The 22,509-nt window shown below is 36.5% G+C and overlaps 2 protein-coding genes and 1 non-coding gene across 3 annotated transcripts in view; 2 read left to right on the forward strand and 1 right to left on the reverse strand.

Annotated features, from left to right (window-relative positions):
* Positions 1-18,351, reverse strand: part of LOC144436260 (exportin-T-like) — a 33,982-nt gene extending 15,631 nt beyond the window's left edge. Inside the window, exons 1-16 of the mRNA XM_078125008.1 lie at positions 18,262-18,351; positions 17,891-17,981; positions 16,258-16,397; positions 15,273-15,342; positions 14,595-14,813; positions 12,316-12,399; positions 11,202-11,471; positions 10,615-10,694; positions 6,640-6,796; positions 6,072-6,298; positions 5,074-5,218; positions 4,610-4,660; positions 2,892-3,125; positions 2,055-2,150; positions 1,311-1,453; positions 597-882 (exon numbers count right to left, since the gene is read on the reverse strand). Of these exons, the coding sequence (XP_077981134.1) occupies positions 597-882; positions 1,311-1,453; positions 2,055-2,150; positions 2,892-3,125; positions 4,610-4,660; positions 5,074-5,218; positions 6,072-6,298; positions 6,640-6,796; positions 10,615-10,694; positions 11,202-11,471; positions 12,316-12,399; positions 14,595-14,813; positions 15,273-15,342; positions 16,258-16,397; positions 17,891-17,981; positions 18,262-18,305 (2,337 nt within the window). The 5' untranslated portion in view covers positions 18,306-18,351. The remainder of the gene's footprint in view (positions 1-596; positions 883-1,310; positions 1,454-2,054; positions 2,151-2,891; positions 3,126-4,609; positions 4,661-5,073; positions 5,219-6,071; positions 6,299-6,639; positions 6,797-10,614; positions 10,695-11,201; positions 11,472-12,315; positions 12,400-14,594; positions 14,814-15,272; positions 15,343-16,257; positions 16,398-17,890; positions 17,982-18,261) is intronic.
* Positions 18,352-18,593: 242 nt separating this feature from the next.
* LOC144453644 (large ribosomal subunit protein eL20-like) lies at positions 18,594-21,864 on the forward strand. The gene is made up of 5 exons (XM_078144976.1): positions 18,594-18,642; positions 19,377-19,556; positions 20,402-20,531; positions 20,861-20,970; positions 21,686-21,864. Exons 1-5 carry the CDS (start codon positions 18,625-18,627, stop codon positions 21,779-21,781), a joined length of 534 nt encoding a protein of 177 aa, XP_078001102.1. The 5' UTR covers positions 18,594-18,624; the 3' UTR covers positions 21,782-21,864.
* LOC144443368 (small nucleolar RNA SNORA68) lies at positions 18,932-19,070 on the forward strand. Its single transcript, XR_013481687.1, has one exon. It is a non-coding gene; the product is annotated as a small nucleolar RNA SNORA68 (small nucleolar RNA).
* Positions 21,865-22,509: the final 645 nt, after the last annotated feature.

Raw genomic sequence — 22,509 nt, forward strand, 5'->3', positions numbered from 1 at the left:
ATCTTTTACACAACTCTTGAATTAACAAAATATAAATATTGATAATTTTGATGATCAGAGGTCACTACCTATATTTCAAATTTCAACAAGGGCACTGTACACTGTCATGACTTTGAACAATGAGGGCGCTATCCATAATGTTAGTATTTCATATAAAGACCATTAAGGGAAACAAGTTGCATTTATAGGGTTTTTACGCAAGTGAAAATACTTGAATAAAACCACATTCCAGTATAATGTTAATGTTGATGTACATGTATGCCTTCTATCACATTACAATTGTCATCCTGAATTGTTAGACCAGTTGATTGCATAGTAGGGATTTCCTGAACATTTTTTGATGTGTATCATAAATTATGTCATCGGATTGTTTATAAGTTATATCTTAAAATCAGGTTTGATTTCAATCAATTGCAAGTGGTGGTTAAGGTTACATCAGTAAGTAGAATATTGTGATCACCTTTAAATGTGAAGACAAAAACTACATCCAAAAAAAGCATATAAACTCAGCTTGTGGCCCTTTAAATCACAAATTTGACAATTTGCCAATAAATTGACATCACTATCTTACCTTGAATTTGACATTACTATCTTACCTTGAATTTGCCAATAATCTGATTTATAAGTGGAATAAATTCCTGGATGTCTTTTGCACTGCAGCCTTTTAACAAATGTTCCACAGCTATTGGTATAAATGGCAGCACAGTTGTTTCTAAACATACAATCATACGATGTAGGTACTGGCGTACAGCAGAATGTACTATCTGTCTCTGATATGGGGTGTCTAAAGCATGTAGAAACACTTGTAGGGCTTCTAGATAACACGGCTCACATCCACACTGCTTCATGGTTTGTTGGGTGTGAAATGCTTTACTTGTGCGACTATGGAATAAAATATGTACAACTTATAATTAGTGTTTTGTAGTCTTCACCTTGTGTACAATGCTATTACCATACATAATACATATACAACCTTTTTGCCAGAAAATTACATTAATTATAAAAACATATTGCAGAATGTTTAAAATCAATAACAATACAGATAAAGGAAGTGTGGTATGTGAGAAGCACTAACTTTGAATGAGTTATTGTAGCCGTGTCATGTTTTTACTATCTCACAATGCACAGAAGGCATATTTGTAGTTTTACAGTAGATTTCGTAATTAGAAAATATTAAAGTCCAACATTGACATATGCCAATCTTGATCCAGGGACATACAATGCTATACAACATAAAATTGGATAAATATAAGACACATACCTTGCAAATCAAATACATTGACTCATAATCTCTGCATATTCTAACTTACCTTGCAAATGAAATACACTGACTGACAACTTCTGCATATTCTAATTGCTGGGCTTCTTCACTCTCTACACACAGTTTGGCCAGTACAGAGTTGAACTTCTCAATAATTGGTGCTAGCAATGTCTTCATTAGAAGCTGCTTTTTCTGTCAATAAAGAAATTACATTTGTTTAATATTTAGTTTGTAGAAACCAACAACAAAACTGACTGTACACATGTCAATGTGTTTACATTTATCTAAATGTTACAGTAATTTGAGTAAAACAGTGGATTGACTGTACAATAGGTAAATGTACACAAGCTGGGGGGTTGGGGTTAGAGTTGAGTTAGGTATAAGAATAGGACTGGATTCCTTAACTTAGCCTTGATTTGTATCATTTACCAAAGTGGACTGGTTTCAATATACACTACAAACTCAACTAAGCACCACTGTATGGACTTCACTTTCAATATGAGGTTCATAATTATAGCATTTCTTAACAAATATTTGTTTTTAGGTTATACCTATCTTAAACCCTTTGTATTGAGTACAACAATACAAAAAACACCCCTGATTCACACTTCTACAGAATACCATGGGACAAAGCTCTTAAGAAATAGTACTATTAGGTGACAATACCCCCAATTTGAACGAGGGCGCTGTATTCCCAATTTCCAATTTCCTGTCTGGAATGGCCTATTGAGTACAACCTTTGTATAACATCTTAGTTTGGGTGAATTGGAATTCTACCTTAGTTCCTACTTACCTGGGGTGGGAATTGACTGGCTACAATCAAAACACCAGCTGACTCATAAACAAACAGTTTATCATCACTGGACAACAGTGCAGGATGTCCATTATCCTGTACAGGGAATGAAAGCAAAATAGACAAGATGATGTAAGATTGTAGTTCAAGGTCAATTCTGTCATGATCAATGTATGCATAGTAAAAAATGAGAGTAGTATATCAATTCTCTCACTGCGAGATCAGGTGCTTTTGGCAGACCAAAGATTAGAGATTTTTACACAACAGACATGGATTCAATAGCCAATATTCATGATTCAAATAAAGTCAGATACAAACATTAAGGACTGTGGGATATTTGAAGTTGTGGTAATTTGGTGCTAATCTGGGCAGATTGCAAGGGTCAAGGGTGACCATGGCTAGATGATTTGTGAGTAGCAACAAATACCATAAAAGACTGTTGTAAACGTAATAATTCATATCAGTGAAATAATACATTTACATTCTATTTCATTGTCTCTCTTTTTTTACAAGCTAGGATCATTTTTCCCCCGGACAGTACAATATAGTTATTTGGAACGGCTAATTGAAAACAAATGAGATGTTTCGATCTGTCTACTATAGAACTTGATCATGCAATGATTTAATTATTCGGTGTTAATGTCTCTCTGGACTGGTGGAATAATATGTCCATAAATTAGTCTCCTTGTACAGAATTAGTTAAGTGCAATATAAAATATATTCACAATTATTTTTACAAGACTGTTACTATTGCATGTCACCTACATCGTCTAAGTTCAATGTTAAATTTCACATAATTATCTAAAGTGTTGAATACAAAAAACAGAATAAACTTACAACGGGAGCAATGACCATCAAGTCTTGTAAAGATTTGAGAATTTCTTCAGTGAATGGATGTAGATGTCCTCTGACAGATTTGATAAACTTAGAGAATAGATAGGATGCCCTACTACGTAGATTAGCATTACCATTTCTTAATCCTCTCTCATCAAGAAAGGCAGCAATCACTTCCGGTATATGCTGTGGCTCCAAGTTGAAGAATTTATCATAGCGACTTATAGTCTCAATAACCTGTAAAGTAGTGAAAAATTATAAACACAATTAAATTCACAAAATCTGATAAAACACACTGTCTGGCTTAACGTAAATTATTAACATGTACGGCTACATTTTACTGTCTGGTTCAATGAAACTCTTATTAACATGTACGGCTACATTTTACTGTCTGGTTCAATGAAACTCTTATTAACATGTACGGCTACATTTTACTGTCTGGTTCAATGAAAATCTCTCTTGGTAAGATTTTTGTTGAGCCAGAAGACAACATTTTTTCCCCAGGTTTCCTGATTTTAAATGTAATGGTACACTACAAAAAGCAGAATGGGATTTGGATATTTCTGTGTTTTTTTCAGCATCCATAGAATAAATGAACATTGTCTGAATTAGTTAAGTGCTTCAGATCCACTCTTTCAGAAACTTAGAATCCTAAATATTGATCAACAACACAAGTTGCAATTAGCAGTTTTCGTCCCCGATGTGTTACATAAGAGGCTACACGAAGTTTTCATGAATACTACACATCCGTGAGTCACTCATATTCAACCAGACAAAATACAAGAAATGAGGTAAAACACAGGTCAGGACAATTCACGGTGAAATATGCAGGTGACAAACTATGGAATGATATACCAATAATAATTAGGAATCTACACAGCATTAAATTAGAATACAAGCAATACTTACAGTCCACTAGGTAAAAATACTTTTGATGGCAATTAGATTTGTTGTATATATTTGTGTACATGTATGGGTGTTTGTGTTTATGGGAGAGAGATAGTGTTTTCGTCTTTGTCTCTGTATTTCTTCTTTTTGAGTCGAAATCTTTAAGTATCAGTTTTTTGTTTTGTTTTGTTGTTGTTTTCTTCCCTTCCTTTTATTTGTAGAAGCTTTGCAAATATCAGAAATCCAACGAAACGGTGACGATGCCCAGATAATATTTGTATTTTGATTATTATCACATGTATTGATGGGATTGAACTAGATTAGTTGGCAGACAACTATTTTTTGATCCCCTTTCCCATTTATTTTATGTTAAGATACTCTTCACGGACCTGTATTATAATTTTGTATCTGGGAATAAAGTCATATATTATATCACCGTGGTAATGAAAATGTTCAATACTGATGCATATATATTTGTAAAAATATTCAATTTTAGTTTTCTATATTTTGTCTACTAATGACTGATAATATATTCAATGTCATGAGTTTCAAGACACAGGATACTTGTACACAACAATTTCAAATTTTAAATAACAGCATAATTCATCATGGCAAACACACAGGAGTGGCCAACACAAATTAATGGGTGACCCCCCAAAAAAAGAAGAGGTGGCCATTGACAACAGAGGGGTGGTGCACCCCCACCCAAACCCCTGGTGGAGAACACTGTTAAAGTTAATAACCTGTAATGTCACAGGGATGGTGCACCCCCCCCCCCCCCTCGAAAAAAACCCAAACCAACCCTCGTGGAGAACACTCTTAAAGTCACTTACCTGTAGTGCCACAGCAAAATGGGAATGACCAATCACTCTACTGGTGACAAGCTGAAAGAAATCATACCGAAAGATAAAATCAAATATTATTATAAAAGACATTTTTTTAAAATGTAAAAAGTGTTTGTGACTGATTTATAAAGTGACAGATTCATTATTATTCCAACTTACACATCAAACTCCAACCTATGATTGTTACAAATGTGGAACAACCACAAATCTTTCAGTCTGAGTGTTACATACACAATTCAAACACTGACCACCCTAACCCGCCATTGTATGTTGCCCCTGTACCAAGTTTGAAAAAAATCGGTCCAGGCATCTCCAAGAAACGGCTGCGGATGGACGGACGGACGGACGGACGGACGGATGGATGGACGGACACATGGACAGACGGAACCCAATCCATAAGTACCCGTCCCAGACTTTGTCCGGTGGGGACTAATAATGTACATTGTACTTACTGTACTCATCATTTCCTTCATAGCCATCACTTTGGGTGAATCACCAACAAAATGGTTGCTTTGATTAGCAGGTATAGCTTCCCCTAGATTGTACAGCAACTTGACAGCCAGTTCTACCTTGGTAAACTCTATACTTTCCCACTGCCTGTATAAAATACACATATCAGAATATTATCATTTGTAAAAATGCAATATTTGATGAACAGACCCCAGTGATGTCCAAAATATATTATAAATCAAGACACTAGTTGAAAGGAATACATATCATTATCAGCAATGCATGGTTAATGTGATAAAACACCATACACCTAATATAGTCTTCCTATGTCATGTTATGGAAAGTGTGTGCATTGAACCTGTGCAATCATTTTCCATATCATGCCTTGGCACACTTTGCCCAAATATGGTAAGTGGCTCGCTTCTTGATGTCTGTTTGTTCAGTGATTCATTTGTTTTCTCAATATCATTATGTTTTTCAGTATAAAATACTGTTCTACTATTAATTTATGGTGCTATCTGATTAAAATGTTTCCATGCCTCTATCTATGCTGCATGATAAAACCTTGATGGCCCAAATATGGGTTTTGTAAACTTTGGTAGTACTGCTTGCAAGTTACAGAACCTCACAAAGTTGGGCCCTTCCTCCATACAACCTCAGTCTACAAAACCCATATCCAGGCTGTACAGATTTAGTTTTTATTTTACATACTATGACATCCTATGATTGAAATCAAACAGTTCTATGATTATTACTCTTGACACAGATCTAAAATGGTATAACCCTTTATATTTCACATCCCTTGTAAACATACAATTCAGTGTCTGTTAACACATACAATTAATCCTTCATATAGGCCACCTTTATCCTATCAGGTCCTTATTTATACAGAATGAGCTGACTGGCTACAATGGTGATTCAAATATTGTTGTGTATGATCACCTACACATACTGGGTTACACAGTCTCAATAGTTTCTAACCTCTACACTCCAGACTCACCTTAGTGTTGACATGACAACTTGATGGATAGTTACCAACATCAATTGGTTGTCTAACTGTGCTATGTTGTCAAATATAACTTTGAGTTGTTTTCTGTACTCCATAAACATCACTTCATCTTCACCTTCTCTCTCAAAGTTGTAGCTGTCATCATATTCAAATTTCTGAATCATGATGTAAATGATGCTTTCCAGCTGACTTTTATAAATGTGGCTACCATTAGGAATCTTCAAAGAAAATCAAAAGATGGAGTTAAAATGATTGATAGCAATGGCTGCCACAAGCATTTGAAGTAGTAGTCAAACACATCATTGGCTCAAATAAACCAGCTTTGATAAATCCTGTCAATGAAGCAAGTTTCCCTACAACTCTAATGAATGCATGTGGGTACAATATAAACAGCGCCCCCTAGTGGCAAATGTAGCAAAGACAAATTGTTAGAACTTCTATCTTCATGCACCATTTCAGAGAGGTAAATTCTGAGGCAACACAATATGATTGTAGTTCAAGGAGAGACCACTGATTCATTTGATAGACTTTAACCAATGAAATCTAATGACTTTATTACCTGCTTTAAAGTAGTTATATAATCATGTACGTATTCTGTGACAGCAGCAGAGATATCATCATCCTCATCACCAAGGAAACGTAGCATCAGAGGCAATTTACTATTGGCAGCTTGGAAAACTTTGTGAGCATTCTCGTTATCTCTAGCTTTGATCAACCTGTAATTAAATCATATATCTTTAGTTTTGCTGATTTTGAAATGCTTTCTACACACAGAAATGTACTAAATCATATCAAAACAAGTCATTGAGAATGACATAGTCCCCGCTATGATTGGCTTTTAAGGAATTATCACTACTCTGATTACGCAACAACACTTGTGAACCTAAATCAAACAGACTTAGATATGTTGTGCCTGCTTGTTGGACATGGAACATGCCTACAACAATAAAGGATTGGTCGGGTATGGGGGATCATATCACGATGAAAATGGATATGCACATGTATGTCATAGAACACTGTCCTAATACTGTGGAAGACTTTATAAATGCTGGAGTCTATTTTCGCTTAGTTACTAAAACTGACAGGTTGGCCTGAATTAATTTTCGCTCAACCCACTTCTATTCCTATTGTTCATCTCGGTAAAGAATGGAGCGATCATCAACTCCACTTGTCAGTCATCATTAGCCTGCATAATTTGGTCACACGGTCACAAATTTGAATAAACACAATGGTGATTTACGCTATCAATCAAGTCGGCAAAGTCTTTGATACTGTTGTTTTCATGGTGTCATGTAAGGAAGTGTGAATGTTGTGATATTGTCGGGTGAATCTACAAAGTACATTGTACAAAGAACGGGTAAAGGTGGTAATTTTGACGGTTTTAGTAAATTTATCCTTTATTTTCTTACCTTAGCGGCAAAATTTTGTGTTAAATGTTTGAAACTTACACTCAATGTTCAAAACATTCTAAAGGAATATTAACAGCTTGCCGCATTGATCAAACGAATTTCATGCTTATAAACCCATGGATTACAACGTTTTTTTACCATAGTACTCGTTGTCTTCAACGTAAAAACATGTCGCTGTATCGCTGGTTAAAACAAGCAAATCCTCCACGCACTCCAGGTTTACCTGATCCCAGACTTTGTATGACCAAAGAAGAGGCAATTTTGACTGAAGCTGCAAATAACGAAGTTGAAAAGGTGATCGCCGATGTCGTGAATCCAAGGAAGAGAAAGCGTGGTGACTACAAATTCTACACTGATGAGCAACGGGCACAAATTGCAAAGTCTGCCATAGAAATCGGAGTTGTCAAGACGGCGAGAAGGTTTTCCAAAGAACTCAACAGATCGATAAATGAGAGTACAGTTCGTGGTATGAAGGCCAGTTACTTGAAGCTTCAACGACGCAACCAATGTACACCCATCACGTCACTGCCAAAGGGTCACAGAGGTCAACCACTGATGCTTGGAGAGTTGGACGGAGCAGTGCAGAGATGGGTCCGCCAAGTTAGACGTAGTGGTGGTGTCATTAACAATCGCCTCGTCATGGCTGCTGCGATTGGTATCATGATGAAAAATGACAGATCAAAACTGAAAGAATTTGGTGGACACATTGAAATTACCAGTACGTGGGCAAAATCACTTCTCCACAGAATGAACTTTGTTCGGCGAAAGGGTACAAAGAGTGTGAAGCAACTGCCTCAGGACTTCGAAGTGATAAAGACAGAGTTCATCGCACGTGTGAAGAAAGTAAGGGATGACTACTCCGTTCCTGAAGAGATGGTTGTGAATTGGGACCAGACCGGTGTCAGTATGTTACCAGGAGGCGAATGGACACTTGAAGAGAGGGGAAGTAGACAGATTACTATTTCTGGCCTTGATGACAAACGGCAGATTACGGTATTGCTTGCAATATCAATGGCGGGACAACTACTTCCACCGCAAGTCATCTACGCCGGAAAAACCGACCGATGTCATCCAAACATCAATTTTCCAGACGATTGGGACATTACTCATACAACTTCACACTGGAGCAACGAATCATCGATGCTACGATACGTTCAGAAAGTCGTCATTCCGTACATCACAAATCAACGCCAACGGCTCGGCCTGTCAACTGATCAGAAGGCACTCGCACTGTTCGACATTTACAAGGCTCATCGTGGAGAAGAACTTAGGAAGCTGCTTGACGAAAACAACATCAAAATCGTCTACATCCCAGCCTGTTGCACAGACAAGTTACAGCCACTAGATTTATCTGTTAATAAAGAGTACAAGAATCTCCTGAAGTCAAACTTCAATTCCTGGTATGCAGAGAGAGTAATGGAATCACTACCCAACGATGACACTGACACTGATGACGGGAACGCATTACCCGCACCACATATCGATATGAGGACATCCGCCCTAAAACCAGTCCATGCCAGATGGCTGATCAAGTGCCATGACGACATTGCCCAGCGAATCGATTTGCTTCGTGATGGTTTTCATCAAGCTGGACTTTTGTAGATGAAAAGTGAGCACATATTGTGAGTGTGTACTTCAAGGTTTTTGATTTCAAGACGCTATTCTAATTTTCATTTACTAGCAGCTAGTACTTTAAATTTTGTTATCGAACTTTATATGACGAACACTTGAGTTATCATTTTAATTTATTGACATTACTAGTTATTTCTGTAAAATTTCAATTTGTCTTTATGTCAATACAAGTACATACAACTGTGATTTTTTGCAATGAATCTGTGTGTTTAAAATTGCAATAAAGACGACAAGTATTTTTTCAATGAAACTTTATTCATGGAATATTTTGTTTATAAGTTTGTTTGCGTGTGTGCCCGTGATTGTGTGTGTTGAACATTTGTTGAATGTTTAGACGTTGAATTTCCGTTGAGAACGATGGAACAAAGATAAGGAAACTGTAATGAGAGGTCAAGTAGAAGTAGGTCATAGTGACGTCCCATACTTCAAACACCATTCCGCTGTAATGAATTTTCGCGTATTTTTTCCTCCAGCGAAATAAGCCAAAATAAATTCCCAGCGTTTAAAAAGTATACCACAGTACCAACTTTGAATGTGATCTGTTCAAGCATGTCTGAGTTATGGCTTTGGACATGGAAAATTCACAAACAAAATGGCTGCCAGGCAGCCATATTGGATCGTATCATGACGAAAATGGATATGCACATGTATGTTATAGAACACTGTCCTAATACCAACTTTGAATGAGATCTGTTCAAGCATGTCTGAGTTATGGCTTTGGACATAGAAAAATTGCAAACAAAATGGCTGCCAGGCAGCCATATTGGATCGTATCACAACAACAATGAATATGCACATGTATGTCATAGAACACTGTCCTAATACCAACTTTGAATGAGATCTGTTCAAGCATGTCTGAGTTATGGCTTTGGACATGGAAAATTTGCAAACAAAATGGCTGCCAGGCAGCCATATTGGATCGTATCACAATGAAAATGGATATGCACATGTATGTCATAGAACACTGTCCTAATACCAACTTTGAATGAAACACTGTCCTAATACCAACTTTGAATGAGATCTGTTCAAGCATGTCTGAGTTATGGCTTTGGACATGAAAATTCACAAACAAAATGGCTGCCAGGCGGCCATATTGGATCGTATCATGACAACAACGAATATGCACATATATGCCATAGAACACTGTCCTAATACCAACTTTGAATGAGATCTGTTCAAACATGTCTGAGTTATGGCTTTAGACAGGGAAAATTTGCAAACAAAATGGCTGCTAGGCGGCCATATTGGATCGTATCATGAAACAAATTGACGTGCATATGTATGCCATTGTATGTTACCCTTGTACCAAGTTTGAAAAAAATTGGTCCAGGCATCTCCAAGAAACGGCTGTGGACGGACGGACGGACGGACGGACGGACGGACACACGGACGCACGGACAGCCGGAACCCAATCCATAAGTCCCCGTCCCGGACTTCGTCCGGCAGGGACTAATCATGGCACATAGCAATCATATCACAAAGTATATACTTACTTATTCCAAGCATTCAAAAGGTTAGCTCCTACACCATTGATTAGTTTGGCTAACTTGGCCATAAAGTCAATGTCTTCATCCTGTATGGAATATACATAATCACATGTATGTTACATGTCAACCGACATTTCACTAGTTTATAGGAATTAGCATTATGAAGACTCACAAGACTCAACACATAATATATATATTATAAACTCAGTACTCAGTATGAAATATCTATGCTAGAGTAAACAATACTCAATACATACATACATGAATGTATGTAGAGTGGTGTAAATAACACAGTCTCAAGCAAGATAAACACGAGCCAATACACAGCGATCATCAGATGACATTGTCTGATGATTGCAACAGTAACAGCACCAGTGTGTTACATGTGTACATTGTATGTATCATGTATATAGATAATACACAAAATCCAAAGTACAAGAATGTTATAAGTTATTACTTGGAGATTCACACTTCTTCATCGATCATACTTCCTCAGCAATCATCAGGTGACTGATAAAAGTGAGATTGCCAAGGTCAGTATGTACATGTAAATGTTTTTGTACACATTGCGTAACAAGACTATTTCAACTCACCTCTTTAGGAGGTAGTACCCCAGCATTCTCCAATACTTTAATCAATGATTCAATTAATTCAGTCTTAGCCATGGGATCCATGCCTTTACTAATAATCTCCAAGAGACAATCACATGCACTCTCCCGTAGCACATCAACACCCAAGTGTCGTAGTAGTAATGATACAAATCTATCATTAGCTATTAAGGTGATATCTATCCATGATACAAAGGCTCCAACTACCTCCAAACATAAACAAGTCACTTCTGGACTAGTGTTTTCATATGTGGTCTGCAATAGAATGGAAGATGACAACAAATCATTTAAACACTTCATACCGTGTGTCTTTCTTTTACAAATTTTACAGAAGAAATGAAGTTGCCTTGGTGATTTACTCACAGGATATGATGTTATTAACACACAGATGATAGATAAAGTTCAACCTAAAGCAATAAACTATAAATGAGATGTACAACACACACAGCAGGATCCTTTACCTAATCACATTGAAAAGTGATAAACTTTGTCATTTGTTTACAGTGCAGTAGAAACCGACTTCTGGTGAAAATAAATTACACATGGATTTTAATAATTTCAATTGTTTATTTTCCTACTGTTATTCAACATGATAACTTGACTCCTTCTACATCCCCACTATGCACGGCACCTATATAATTGTTTCTTTCGCATTTGAAGTTGTCTTTCTTTGTGCACAAAAAATATCCCGTCTCATGAATGAAACAAACACTGAGGCGTCTTCATTTCTCCTGTAAATAACTACAATAATTATGCCTAATATGGCATGAACTTTAACTTTTTTAAACATTTATATCAACTGTAGTTTTTATTATTAAGTCAACAAATTTACTCAAACTACATTTGAATCACAGACAGTATGATTTTTTGTTTCTTTTATCTCTGAGTATGACCCATCCCTTTATCAATTTGATGTGACATAATGTTCATGAACTTCATCTATATAAGTGATAAAGTGTATCCTGTTCCACTATTTTTGTGTGGACGTTTGAATCTTGGATGGCTGTGTATGAGTGATATCGGCTGGATATGTACTGCAGTCTGCTATTGTAAGAAAACAAGAAATTCCATGATGTTTATAAATGTATCATTGTCTTACCAATATTTGATACCAGGTGTCTACCAACTCTCTCACACTATGGTCCCTCATGGCATCTTTAATCACAGTGTTACGTTGATATTCCTGTATGCAGATAATTACAGATAATTACAGACAATTACAGACAACTCATTTGATTCTTTCTGTGGAGCATACAGTAACACCCTTTATTCCTCAACTTTCCAAAGTTCCATCTAACACCGAGATGATCATTGCTAATATCATATTTTAAATTCATAGAAACTGAATGTTAAAAACACTACAACTACTTTGTAAGTCATATGCCTTCTTTTGACCTCATGTGTGAAGTAGCCTACACAGAGTTTGCATAAGCTACACCATTACTGGAGAGGTGAAATTTGTTCTGATTCTAAATTCTTGCCTTTATAGCTGCAATCCATCAGTACTAAAACAAGTACCAGTAATTTATATGTGTACAATGCAGAACAAAGTAACAAGGATGCCAAACTCTCACCCCACACCTGAAACTAAAATCATGTAGGGATGCAATAACATCATCACATTTCTGTGCTAGAGTAGTGACTTTGACTAGACGTACGTCGTAGTGAGTGGAGACGATCATAGTAATCACTAGACTAGACGTACGTCGTAGTGAGTGGAGACGATCATAGTAATCACTAGACTAGACGTACGTCGTAGTGAGTGGAGACAATCATAGTAATCACTAGACTAGACCTACATCATAGTGAGTGGAGACGATCATAGTAATCACTAGACTAGACCTATGTCGTAGTGAGTGGAGACGATCATAGTAATCACTAGACTAGACCTATGTCGTAGTGAGTGGAGACGATCATAGTAATCACTAGACTAGATCTATGTCGTAGTGAGTGGAGACAATCATAGTAATCACTAGACTAGACCTATGTCGTAGTGAGTGGAGACGATCATAGTAATCACTAGACTAGACGTACGTCGTAGTGAGTGGAGACGATCATAGTAATCACTAGACTAGACCTATGTCGTAGTGAGTGGAGACGATCATAGTAATCACTAGACTAGACGTACGTCGTAGTGAGTGGAGACAATCATAGTAATCACTAGACTAGACCTATGTCGTAGTGAGTGGAGACGATCATAGTAATCACTAGACTAGACGTACGTCGTAGTGAGTGGAGACGATCATAGTAATCACTAGACTAGACCTATGTCGTAGTGAGTGGAGACAATCATAGTAATCACTAGACTAGACCTATGTCGTAGTGAGTGGAGACAATCATAGTAATCACTAGACTAGACCTATGTCGTAGTGAGTGGAGACAATCATAGTAATCACTAGACTAGACCTATGTCGTAGTGAGTGGAGACGATCATAGTAATCACTAGACTAGACGTACGTCGTAGTGAGTGGAGACGATCATAGTAATCACTAGACTAGACCTATGTTGTAGTGAGTGGAGACAATCATAGTAATCACTAGACTAGACCTATGTCGTAGTGAGTGGAGACGATCATAGTAATCACTAGACTAGACGTACGTCGTAGTGAGTGGAGACAATCATAGTAATCACTAGACTAGACCTATGTCGTAGTGAGTGGAGACGATCATAGTAATCACTAGACTAGACCTATGTCGTAGTGAGTGGAGACAATCATAGTAATCACTAGACTAGACCTATGTCGTAGTGAGTGGAGACGATCATAGTAATCACTAGACTAGACCTATGTCGTAGTGAGTGGAGACGATCATAGTAATCACTAGACTAGACGTACGTCGTAGTGAGTGGAGACAATCATAGTAATCACTAGACTAGACCTATGTCGTAGTGAGTGGAGACAATCATAGTAATCACTAGACTAGACCTATGTCGTAGTGAGTGGAGACAATCATAGTAATCACTAGACTAGACCTATGTCGTAGTGAGTGGAGACGATCATAGTAATCACTAGACTAGACCTATGTCGTAGTGAGTGGAGACGATCATAGTAATCACTAGACTAGACGTACGTCGTAGTGAGTGGAGACAATCATAGTAATCATAGCACATATCATATAGGAACTAGACTAGGTGCCATGGATTTTCACACACTTTTAAAATTACTGAAAAATTCGCTGATGAAATTGAAACTATTCCTTGGAGATTTGTATCACATATGGCATCCTTAACAATGTACTAGCAATTATATCTTTTGCATAACATTCAATCTATCAATCAATCATCATACCAATGTTAATTTGGATTCTAGAAGGTTTACACCACACATTGTATTGTCACATGAATAAAATGTCAATGTATCCCTAACATTTCGTTACCTACCTCATCTGTATGTACAATCTCCCTGTCAACAACCTCTGTATCTATGGCAACCAAAATACGCAGGTAGATATCCACAATTTTACTACCATAATTCAGCAGATGATGAAGATCTGTGAAGAACGATGGCCACTTGTGTGGATAGTCAATGACAAAAACCAAGGAAAACAGCTGTGCTGCTTTGTTGCGGATGAAAGTCTTCTCAGATTTTTCTGACACACACTGTAGACAAATAAATGATAGTGAAGTTTTAGACCATGTCATACTAGTATACAAAGTCTGTATTTTTTGGCATTCTAATAATCTATATCATTGTACAAAATTATCGTATACATCCTAGCAACACATAGTACAAAACTCTATGTGTACCTAACTTGACAACACCATCATCCTGCTGCAAATGACAGCAATCAACCTTGGTCCCAATATACATTCAAGCTGAGTCACTCTGACGTGGACTTGCTGCATCTCCCTGAAACCTGCCATTGATACTTGTGGATTCAGATTGTTTTCAGATTCAGATTGTGCAAGTATAAACTCTCTGAATCCAGCATTGTGTGGGAACCAGACACCCGTGATATCAAACCTGTTTTTGTATCATGTTTACCAGCCACATGTACATGTAGATTTGGGAAATGTTTAGTACAATCTTTAAAAAGTGACATCGATGTGACAACTAACCTGCTGTTGAAGCCATTGTAACAGCATTTCTTTCAACTGGGTTTGGTGAGCTGGATCTTCTGTCCTGTATCTGATGACAAATATTAGTTAACACTCTCTATGGTGGAATGTGTATTTCTTCTACATGTAAGTTCACGAAATCTGATTTTACCCAAATGAAAGATAACCACCACTGTATGTTTATGACTAATTATGTTACAAGTAAACCATGTCATGATAACACTGTTAAAGTTTTAAAACCTGTCAACATTTGCAACATTTCTTTGAAATTAATAATAATTCTGAAACTAGGCTAGAGTAGATTTTCCTTGCTACCTTTGTGTAGTAACTTCCAGTTTGCCTAACTTTCCTTGCAATATCAGTGTTATTCATAAATTGACTTATTGTAGAACAGATCTGAGAGAATAAAATGTGAAAAGACAGACAGACAGACAGTCATACTTTGTGACATGGCTAAGGGTTGAACCATAGACTGACTCTGGATAGAAAATCATAGCCTATGGTTACATTGGTGAATGTCTGACATTCTATCAGTCAGATTATAGATAGATGGATGGATGGATGGATGGATGGACAGATGACTGGATGGATTATGGATGGGTGGGTGGATGGATGGATGCATGTATGTATGTATGTATGTATGGATGGATGTATGTATGGATGGATGAATGGATGGATGGACAGACAGACGGACTGATGGTTGGACGGACGGATGGATACATGTAGATACATGGAGGACAGATGGATGGACGGTTGATAGATGGCAGCTACATGGATGGATGGATGGATGGTTGGTTGGATGGAGGTCTGACGGATGGATTGTTGGATACATGTTGATGGACAAAGACAGATTATGACAAGTACATAATACATGTACAACATTTGGCTATACCGCTTGGTACCAGATCTAATTGATAATTGACCTATATATAAGATAGCCATGTTATGAATACAGACTGTTTGATTATATAGTGTAAAGTCTTACCTAGATCTGATAAAGTGTTCTAGTATTTGAAAACAAAAGAATTTCACATGGTCGTCATGGTGTACACCTTGTGTAAGGGCTGTACCACAGATCCGCCATCCATCTTCTGTTTGTTTCATTTGCTCAAAATATGCCAGTGCCTGTAAACAATGAAACATCACATAAACATTAAAATCTACATGTCTATGTACATATCAGACTAGCACTCAATACACTGAAATGTTATTTCTATGGGTTTTATACAAATGTACATGAACAGTGAGATTCCCAAATTCAATTTTTAAATTGTCATTATCATATTCTTCTTTCCTGGTGATTTTTCAAATAGTTTTAACTATTTATACTACGAACTATATATTATTATATTTTGCATATGATCTACACCTGTGATAAAGCATATTTCTAATGTTGTTTTTTTTCATTTTTCATCATTTCATGTATCTAGTCCTTATTACATACTAGTATTCAAATGGTCAAAGCAATGATTACAGGTCAAATGTACCACTCCATTGAACATCTACTGTTACACTGAAATATGACCTGGTTCTCTTATACATTTCAGTCATAGTGTTTTTTATTAAGGGTGGTAAACAGGTAAAATCTACCTGAGTTCTCCTGTCATTTTACAAGTGTTCCCTACCACTGTCGTAAGTAGGTAAAATCTACTAAAACCAGGGTTCCCCACCAATATTATGGTATAACGTATTGGAAACTATGCCTGTTTTACCATATTATCCCCTTTTCTGTTACTAGGGTTCCCCAACCTTAGTAAAAACACTGTCAGGTGACTACACCTCTAGGAAATCAGATTTAAATCTTTTGTTTTTTGTTATGACATGTCTTAAAGTTTGATAACTAGTAACATGATACATAGATGTACACATAATATTATTGATTGACATGTTTCATCACTCAACTAATCAAAACTCTGTGTATGTGTCGCATTTGTCACTACAAGCTGATTATGATATTGGAGAATTATATAATCATTTCTGCAAATACTTGATTTCTGCAGAAAAAGAACCCATGACATAGGCATACATGTACATACATTGTATACAAGTATGTCGTAATGAGATACTATAGAAAGACCAGAAAAGAAGGTACACGTACATGTATTTTTTGAATCCTACAATTTGACTTATGCATAACAATTAACATAACTGTAATGTACATTGTTTGTTTCATGCCAAACAAATGTAAATAACTGTACAGTACTACTATAATAATAACTCTACCTTACAGGCATAGACTCAATTATCAGTCAGGTTTAACGAAAACAAAACACTAGAGAAAAACACAGTACACTGGTGTCAACTTATATTTACTAACAGCAAAGTTTCCCAATCACATGAGTGTACTGCACATTTCATAGACCGTTAGGCGATGGTTATTTATGTGAGAAAATGCATAATGCTACATGTATGTGTTTGATATTTGAAATGTTTACCAAATTTACATTTACATTTTTATATATTTGGAAGACGTATTAATGGTTATGTTATCAATAACAGAATACAAAAAAAATGTTAATCGTTATTAAAACCTTAACTGTATTATCACATACATGCCTACATCAAAACATGGAAGTATAAGCCATCTTTCCATGATCAAAATAACTCAAAATTCTTACCCTCCTCTGGGAGGTTGAGTCCGACGTGGGGCTAAGGCCCCTAAGAGCATGGGCGTCCATCCTCACACGACAACTCGCGTGTTCGTAACTCCTGTAGGGATATAAAATCGTACCTGAATGAATACTTGGCTTATGGTGAAGATAACCTATTGTTTTGGGACAACCATATGTACCCATATCAACACCCACATTGATTCTTTCGTGTCCACGTTGTGTATGTACTTAGTATGTGATTGCTGCTGGGTCAATTCAAGACGTTACTTGTACGTGTCACGGTCTCTACCTCTCTTTGAAGTTGTAATAAAACTACAGTCAAGTAAGCGATTCGTCAGTAATGTACAAGACTATCAATTGTGGTAAAAATACGTCACCTTACTACATTTGTTTTGGTTGAATTATTCCATACTTCATTCATTTCACGACGTTCGCATCATTACTCCGCCATGATGGGTAAACGTGCAATTCGACCTTTGACACTCTACACCTCGTTCTACAATATATGGTACAAGTTGTAACAAATATGTGGAAAATCACTAATTCCTTCATTTAATTTCATTTATTTTAATACTAAATATAAATAGTATAAAATAAACTCCCCCAAAATAATCATGATACTTTTTTGTGATATTATTAATTGTATCGAATTTATCAAAATCTGAAAGAGGCTAAAAATTGAATCCCAGAAGCCACCGCGAGAAATCTTCCTTTTTACCAGCGTGTTCGTCCAATTCACCATGAGGGCGAAAGGAGAGGTACATAAAACTACATTTTTTCCCTCTGAACGAAGTTATTCTTGTCTTTACGTTTCGTATATGGCACATCAATTTATAATGGATAAGGAGAGTGAAAAATTAGTTGGTTTACCAACGGGTTAATAAAGATAGGAACGAATTGACATTGGAGTACCGTACCCTTTCGTCCATAATGAAGCTTTCTACAATCTCAACATGGCGGACGGAGCCAGACAACAAATATAACAGACAGCTACGAGTGCATCGACGTTTCATTTGAAATTAAAACAGATAGTAAACTTTCTAACCAGACGCACTCATCCCTAAAGCATTTTCATATATTTGTTGGACAATGCTTAGTATGAAGTGCGTAAAGTAAACCCACACAACTAGTCGCCTTTCAAGATCCATCTTTCAGATTTTGGAAGTGAATCCTAGTTGCAACAAAATGTATGCTCCATTTTGAATATGTTCCACAAAATAATTTCGTATGTCGTACTTTTTAAGACTTCTAATACTAACTTTGCATTTGGTTACATTTCTTTTGAGTTAACAATAGGAATGAACCACTGGCACTTGAATCAATCTGTAGTGGATTAGTTGCCAGGCTGAGTTGAAATAGATAAATATAATAATTAATATATCCCCAATTCAGCTTATTTATTGTGAATTTTCAATATGTATTGCAATGCTTAGCATTTGGTTTGTGAAAACAAAGAAATATAACGCATCTTCAAAATTGTATTATTTTACAGTTGCGAGAGTATGAGGTGATTGGCAGGAGATTGCCAACCCAGAAGGACCCTGTCCCAAGATTATTTAAAATGAGGATATTTGCACCAGATACAGTGGTTGCGAAGTCACGTTTCTGGTACTTCTGTAATAGACTCAAGAAAATCAAGAAGTCTGTCGGAGAAATTGTGTCATGTCGCAGGGTGAGTGTTTATAAGACATTAGAAAGATACTGGCTATCTGTCAACTGTTAAATCATGATAAGATACAGGGTGAAATGTACACATTTTCTTGTACATTTGGCCATGATTTGTATGAGTAACTTTTACCTGCTTTACCCAGAGAAGTGACACACTCATCTTGCAAAAATGAAATCTTTAGAACTATTGATAACTTGTCTTTCAAATGGCGTGAGATTTCAAAGGCAATAGGCCACCATCTTCAGTTTCAAAGTGGTGTGAAGAGAAAATAGAAGTGTGTGAAATGGATGGGCAGTGGCAGAACCAAAAGACAGGTGAACCAATAAATGAGGAAAGGGGTAGAGTGAAGAATATACATAAAGTGTTGGATGAGTTAGCTGAATCATATTGATACATGTACATGTATGGCCCAATAAAGCATGAACCATCAGAACATACGTGGTGTGAAACTGCAAGGGGTCTGTACAGAAATTGTACACATAATATTTCTGGTAGGAGCACTAAAATGAAACAGACAATGCTAAGTCATATCTGAGTCAAATGAAAAACTTGCAGATACTCATAAAAGAAATGTAATATTTGTAGAGCACATTTATCCCTACAGCATTTGAGCATGTATGTTGTACAAATGCTATACAAGTGTGCACAGAGTACTCCTTACAGCTAGTCGCCTTTCAAGATCAACTGTCCACAGGTCCTGGAAGTGAATCCTAGTTGTAACAATTGTATAATACCCTGTACAGTACTAAAATATTGGACAGGATTAACACGCCTATAATATGTGCTGAGATACTATAATAACATAAAGTCTAAATTAAACCCCATTGTCACCACTTACCTCATTTTAGATTTATGATAAGACTCCATTGAAGATTAAAAATATTGGCATCTGGCTTCGTTATGACTCTCGTAGTGGCACCCACAACATGTACAGAGAGTATAGGGATATGGAAGTAGCCAAAGCTGTCACACAGTGTTGTAAGTATGAATCTTATTTCTGGTATCCTTATTTCTTTCCAAGTGGATTCATAAAATAGACTGCAATCATATTTATGTGATCATTTCTCATCTGTCTAGTTTGTGACATCTAAGTGGACCTTATTTTGAAGGTTTCAGATACAATCTTTACCAGTTTTATACAAATTTACCTTAGTTTACTATTTGTACAACTGTTTCTCATAGAATTCATCAAATTTACTGGAAAAAATCAGATCCCATAACTGGCATTTTGAAATATGTTTTCTTGTCTATGAAAGGTAAAAATAATGCAGGAATTTATCAGTTTTGTATGTAACTTTTTTGCTTAGATCGTGACATGGGAGCCCGTCACAGAGCTCGTGCTCACTCCATTCAGATTCTGAAGGTTGAGACAGTACAAGCCAGTAAATGTAGAAGACCACATGTGAAGCAGTTCCATGTAAGTAGACTTGATATGAATCATTGACATCACAGTAACGACCAGAAATTTTGAACAAGTTAGTGTCTTTGAGTATATGACATGTCTGGTTGGAGATGGTGTAACACCCAGAAATATTGAACTGAGCAATCAGTGTTTTTAAGAAATTGTATAACTGGTTGGAGAGAGTGACACCACCAGTAATGACAAGAAATATTGAACTCAGTAATTAGTGTCTTTGAGAAATGACTTGAATGGTTGGATTGGAGATGGTCACACCAAACTACCAGAAATATTGAATTCTGTAATTAGCGTCTTTGGGAAATGACGTGACTGGTTGGTTACACCACAGTAACTATCAGAAATATTGAACAAAGTGTGTTTCTTTGGAAGTTAGTCACAAGCTGTATTCATCAGTTTTGTAATGTTGGTTTTCATTACCAGCTAAAATATATGTAACAAAGCAGTCTTGTTACTTTGACAGCCAAAATCTCAGCATTTTTTCTACTGATTTGCAAATTCTTGACAAAGTTAGCAACCTTTTTCAGATTTGAACATTTATTGAAATGTGGGAAAGATGTGTGAAAGATGTTTTCAAAGAGAGGAAGGAAAGATATCAATTATGCCTCAGTCCAAATTCATGCAGTATCTTTATTTATCAAATATTGTTGTTGAAAACTTATGTAAATTATAGCTTGTACAAATGATTACCTACGTTGTTGTTTCTTGTTTACAGAATTCAAAGATCAAGTTCCCTCTGCCACATCGTACATCATTTCGTCTGCACAAACCAAGGTTCACTACCCGCAGACCAAATACCTTTTTCCATTGATCTGAAAGTTTCAGTCATCATATATGTGTTCATGTGTACTGGACTTGATCATACGAGTGAAATAAACTTGTATGAAAAATAAACTTTTATTGTAGTAGTACCTTTTTGTGTGTATAATTGTCTTGAGGATGGTGTTATTTAGTTCTATATTTTTGTGTGTATAATTGTGAGTGGAATTCAGCATGTGTAGTATACCTACTAGGTCCAGTGGTCTTTTGATACCAAATCACATCACAAGATATATCAATAGCCATGTACGGTGAGAAGGAGATCTTATAGTCTTTACTTTTACATGTAATCAATCTGATTACATTCCAATGTAGAGTACACGACGTGATTTCTTGTTGGCTGTTATGTTCACTGTCGTTTGGTCTTGTGTGAGCACTCACATCTCACACAATACTATAGGTTTTCCCTAGTCACGCGAGACTACCGAGTGAATTCACTCAACCAATGAAAATGCGTAATGTGCTGAAACATATGGGTACAGTACATCAGAGTGCTCTGTTTGAAAAGAGCATGAGCACGGAGTGCAGACGATGTTATTGTTATTGTTTGGTGGTTCTCTTTCTTTCAATTTGGAACGTCGAGTGTTGTGTTGTAAAATGGATTCTGGTCGGCTACTTGTAAGTATGAGATTGGGATCAGGAAAACATATGGTATTGTGTCATGTATGTAACAAGCACTCTCCAAAGAACAAATGACAGTAAACTTGACAGCCAACAAGA

This window comes from Glandiceps talaboti, chromosome 1, assembly GCF_964340395.1.
Source record: "Glandiceps talaboti chromosome 1, keGlaTala1.1, whole genome shotgun sequence".
In the NCBI taxonomy this organism is placed as follows: Eukaryota; Metazoa; Hemichordata; class Enteropneusta; family Spengelidae; genus Glandiceps; species Glandiceps talaboti.

What these genes read in the sequence shown, in the direction of transcription:
- LOC144453644 (XM_078144976.1), top strand. An exon ending in AAATTGTGTCATGTCGCAGG is followed by an intron (nt 19,557 to 20,401) that starts GTGAGTGTTTAT and finishes ACCTCATTTTAG; the next exon opens with ATTTATGATAAGACTCCATT. An exon ending in CACATGTGAAGCAGTTCCAT is followed by an intron (nt 20,971 to 21,685) that starts GTAAGTAGACTT and finishes TCTTGTTTACAG; the next exon opens with AATTCAAAGATCAAGTTCCC.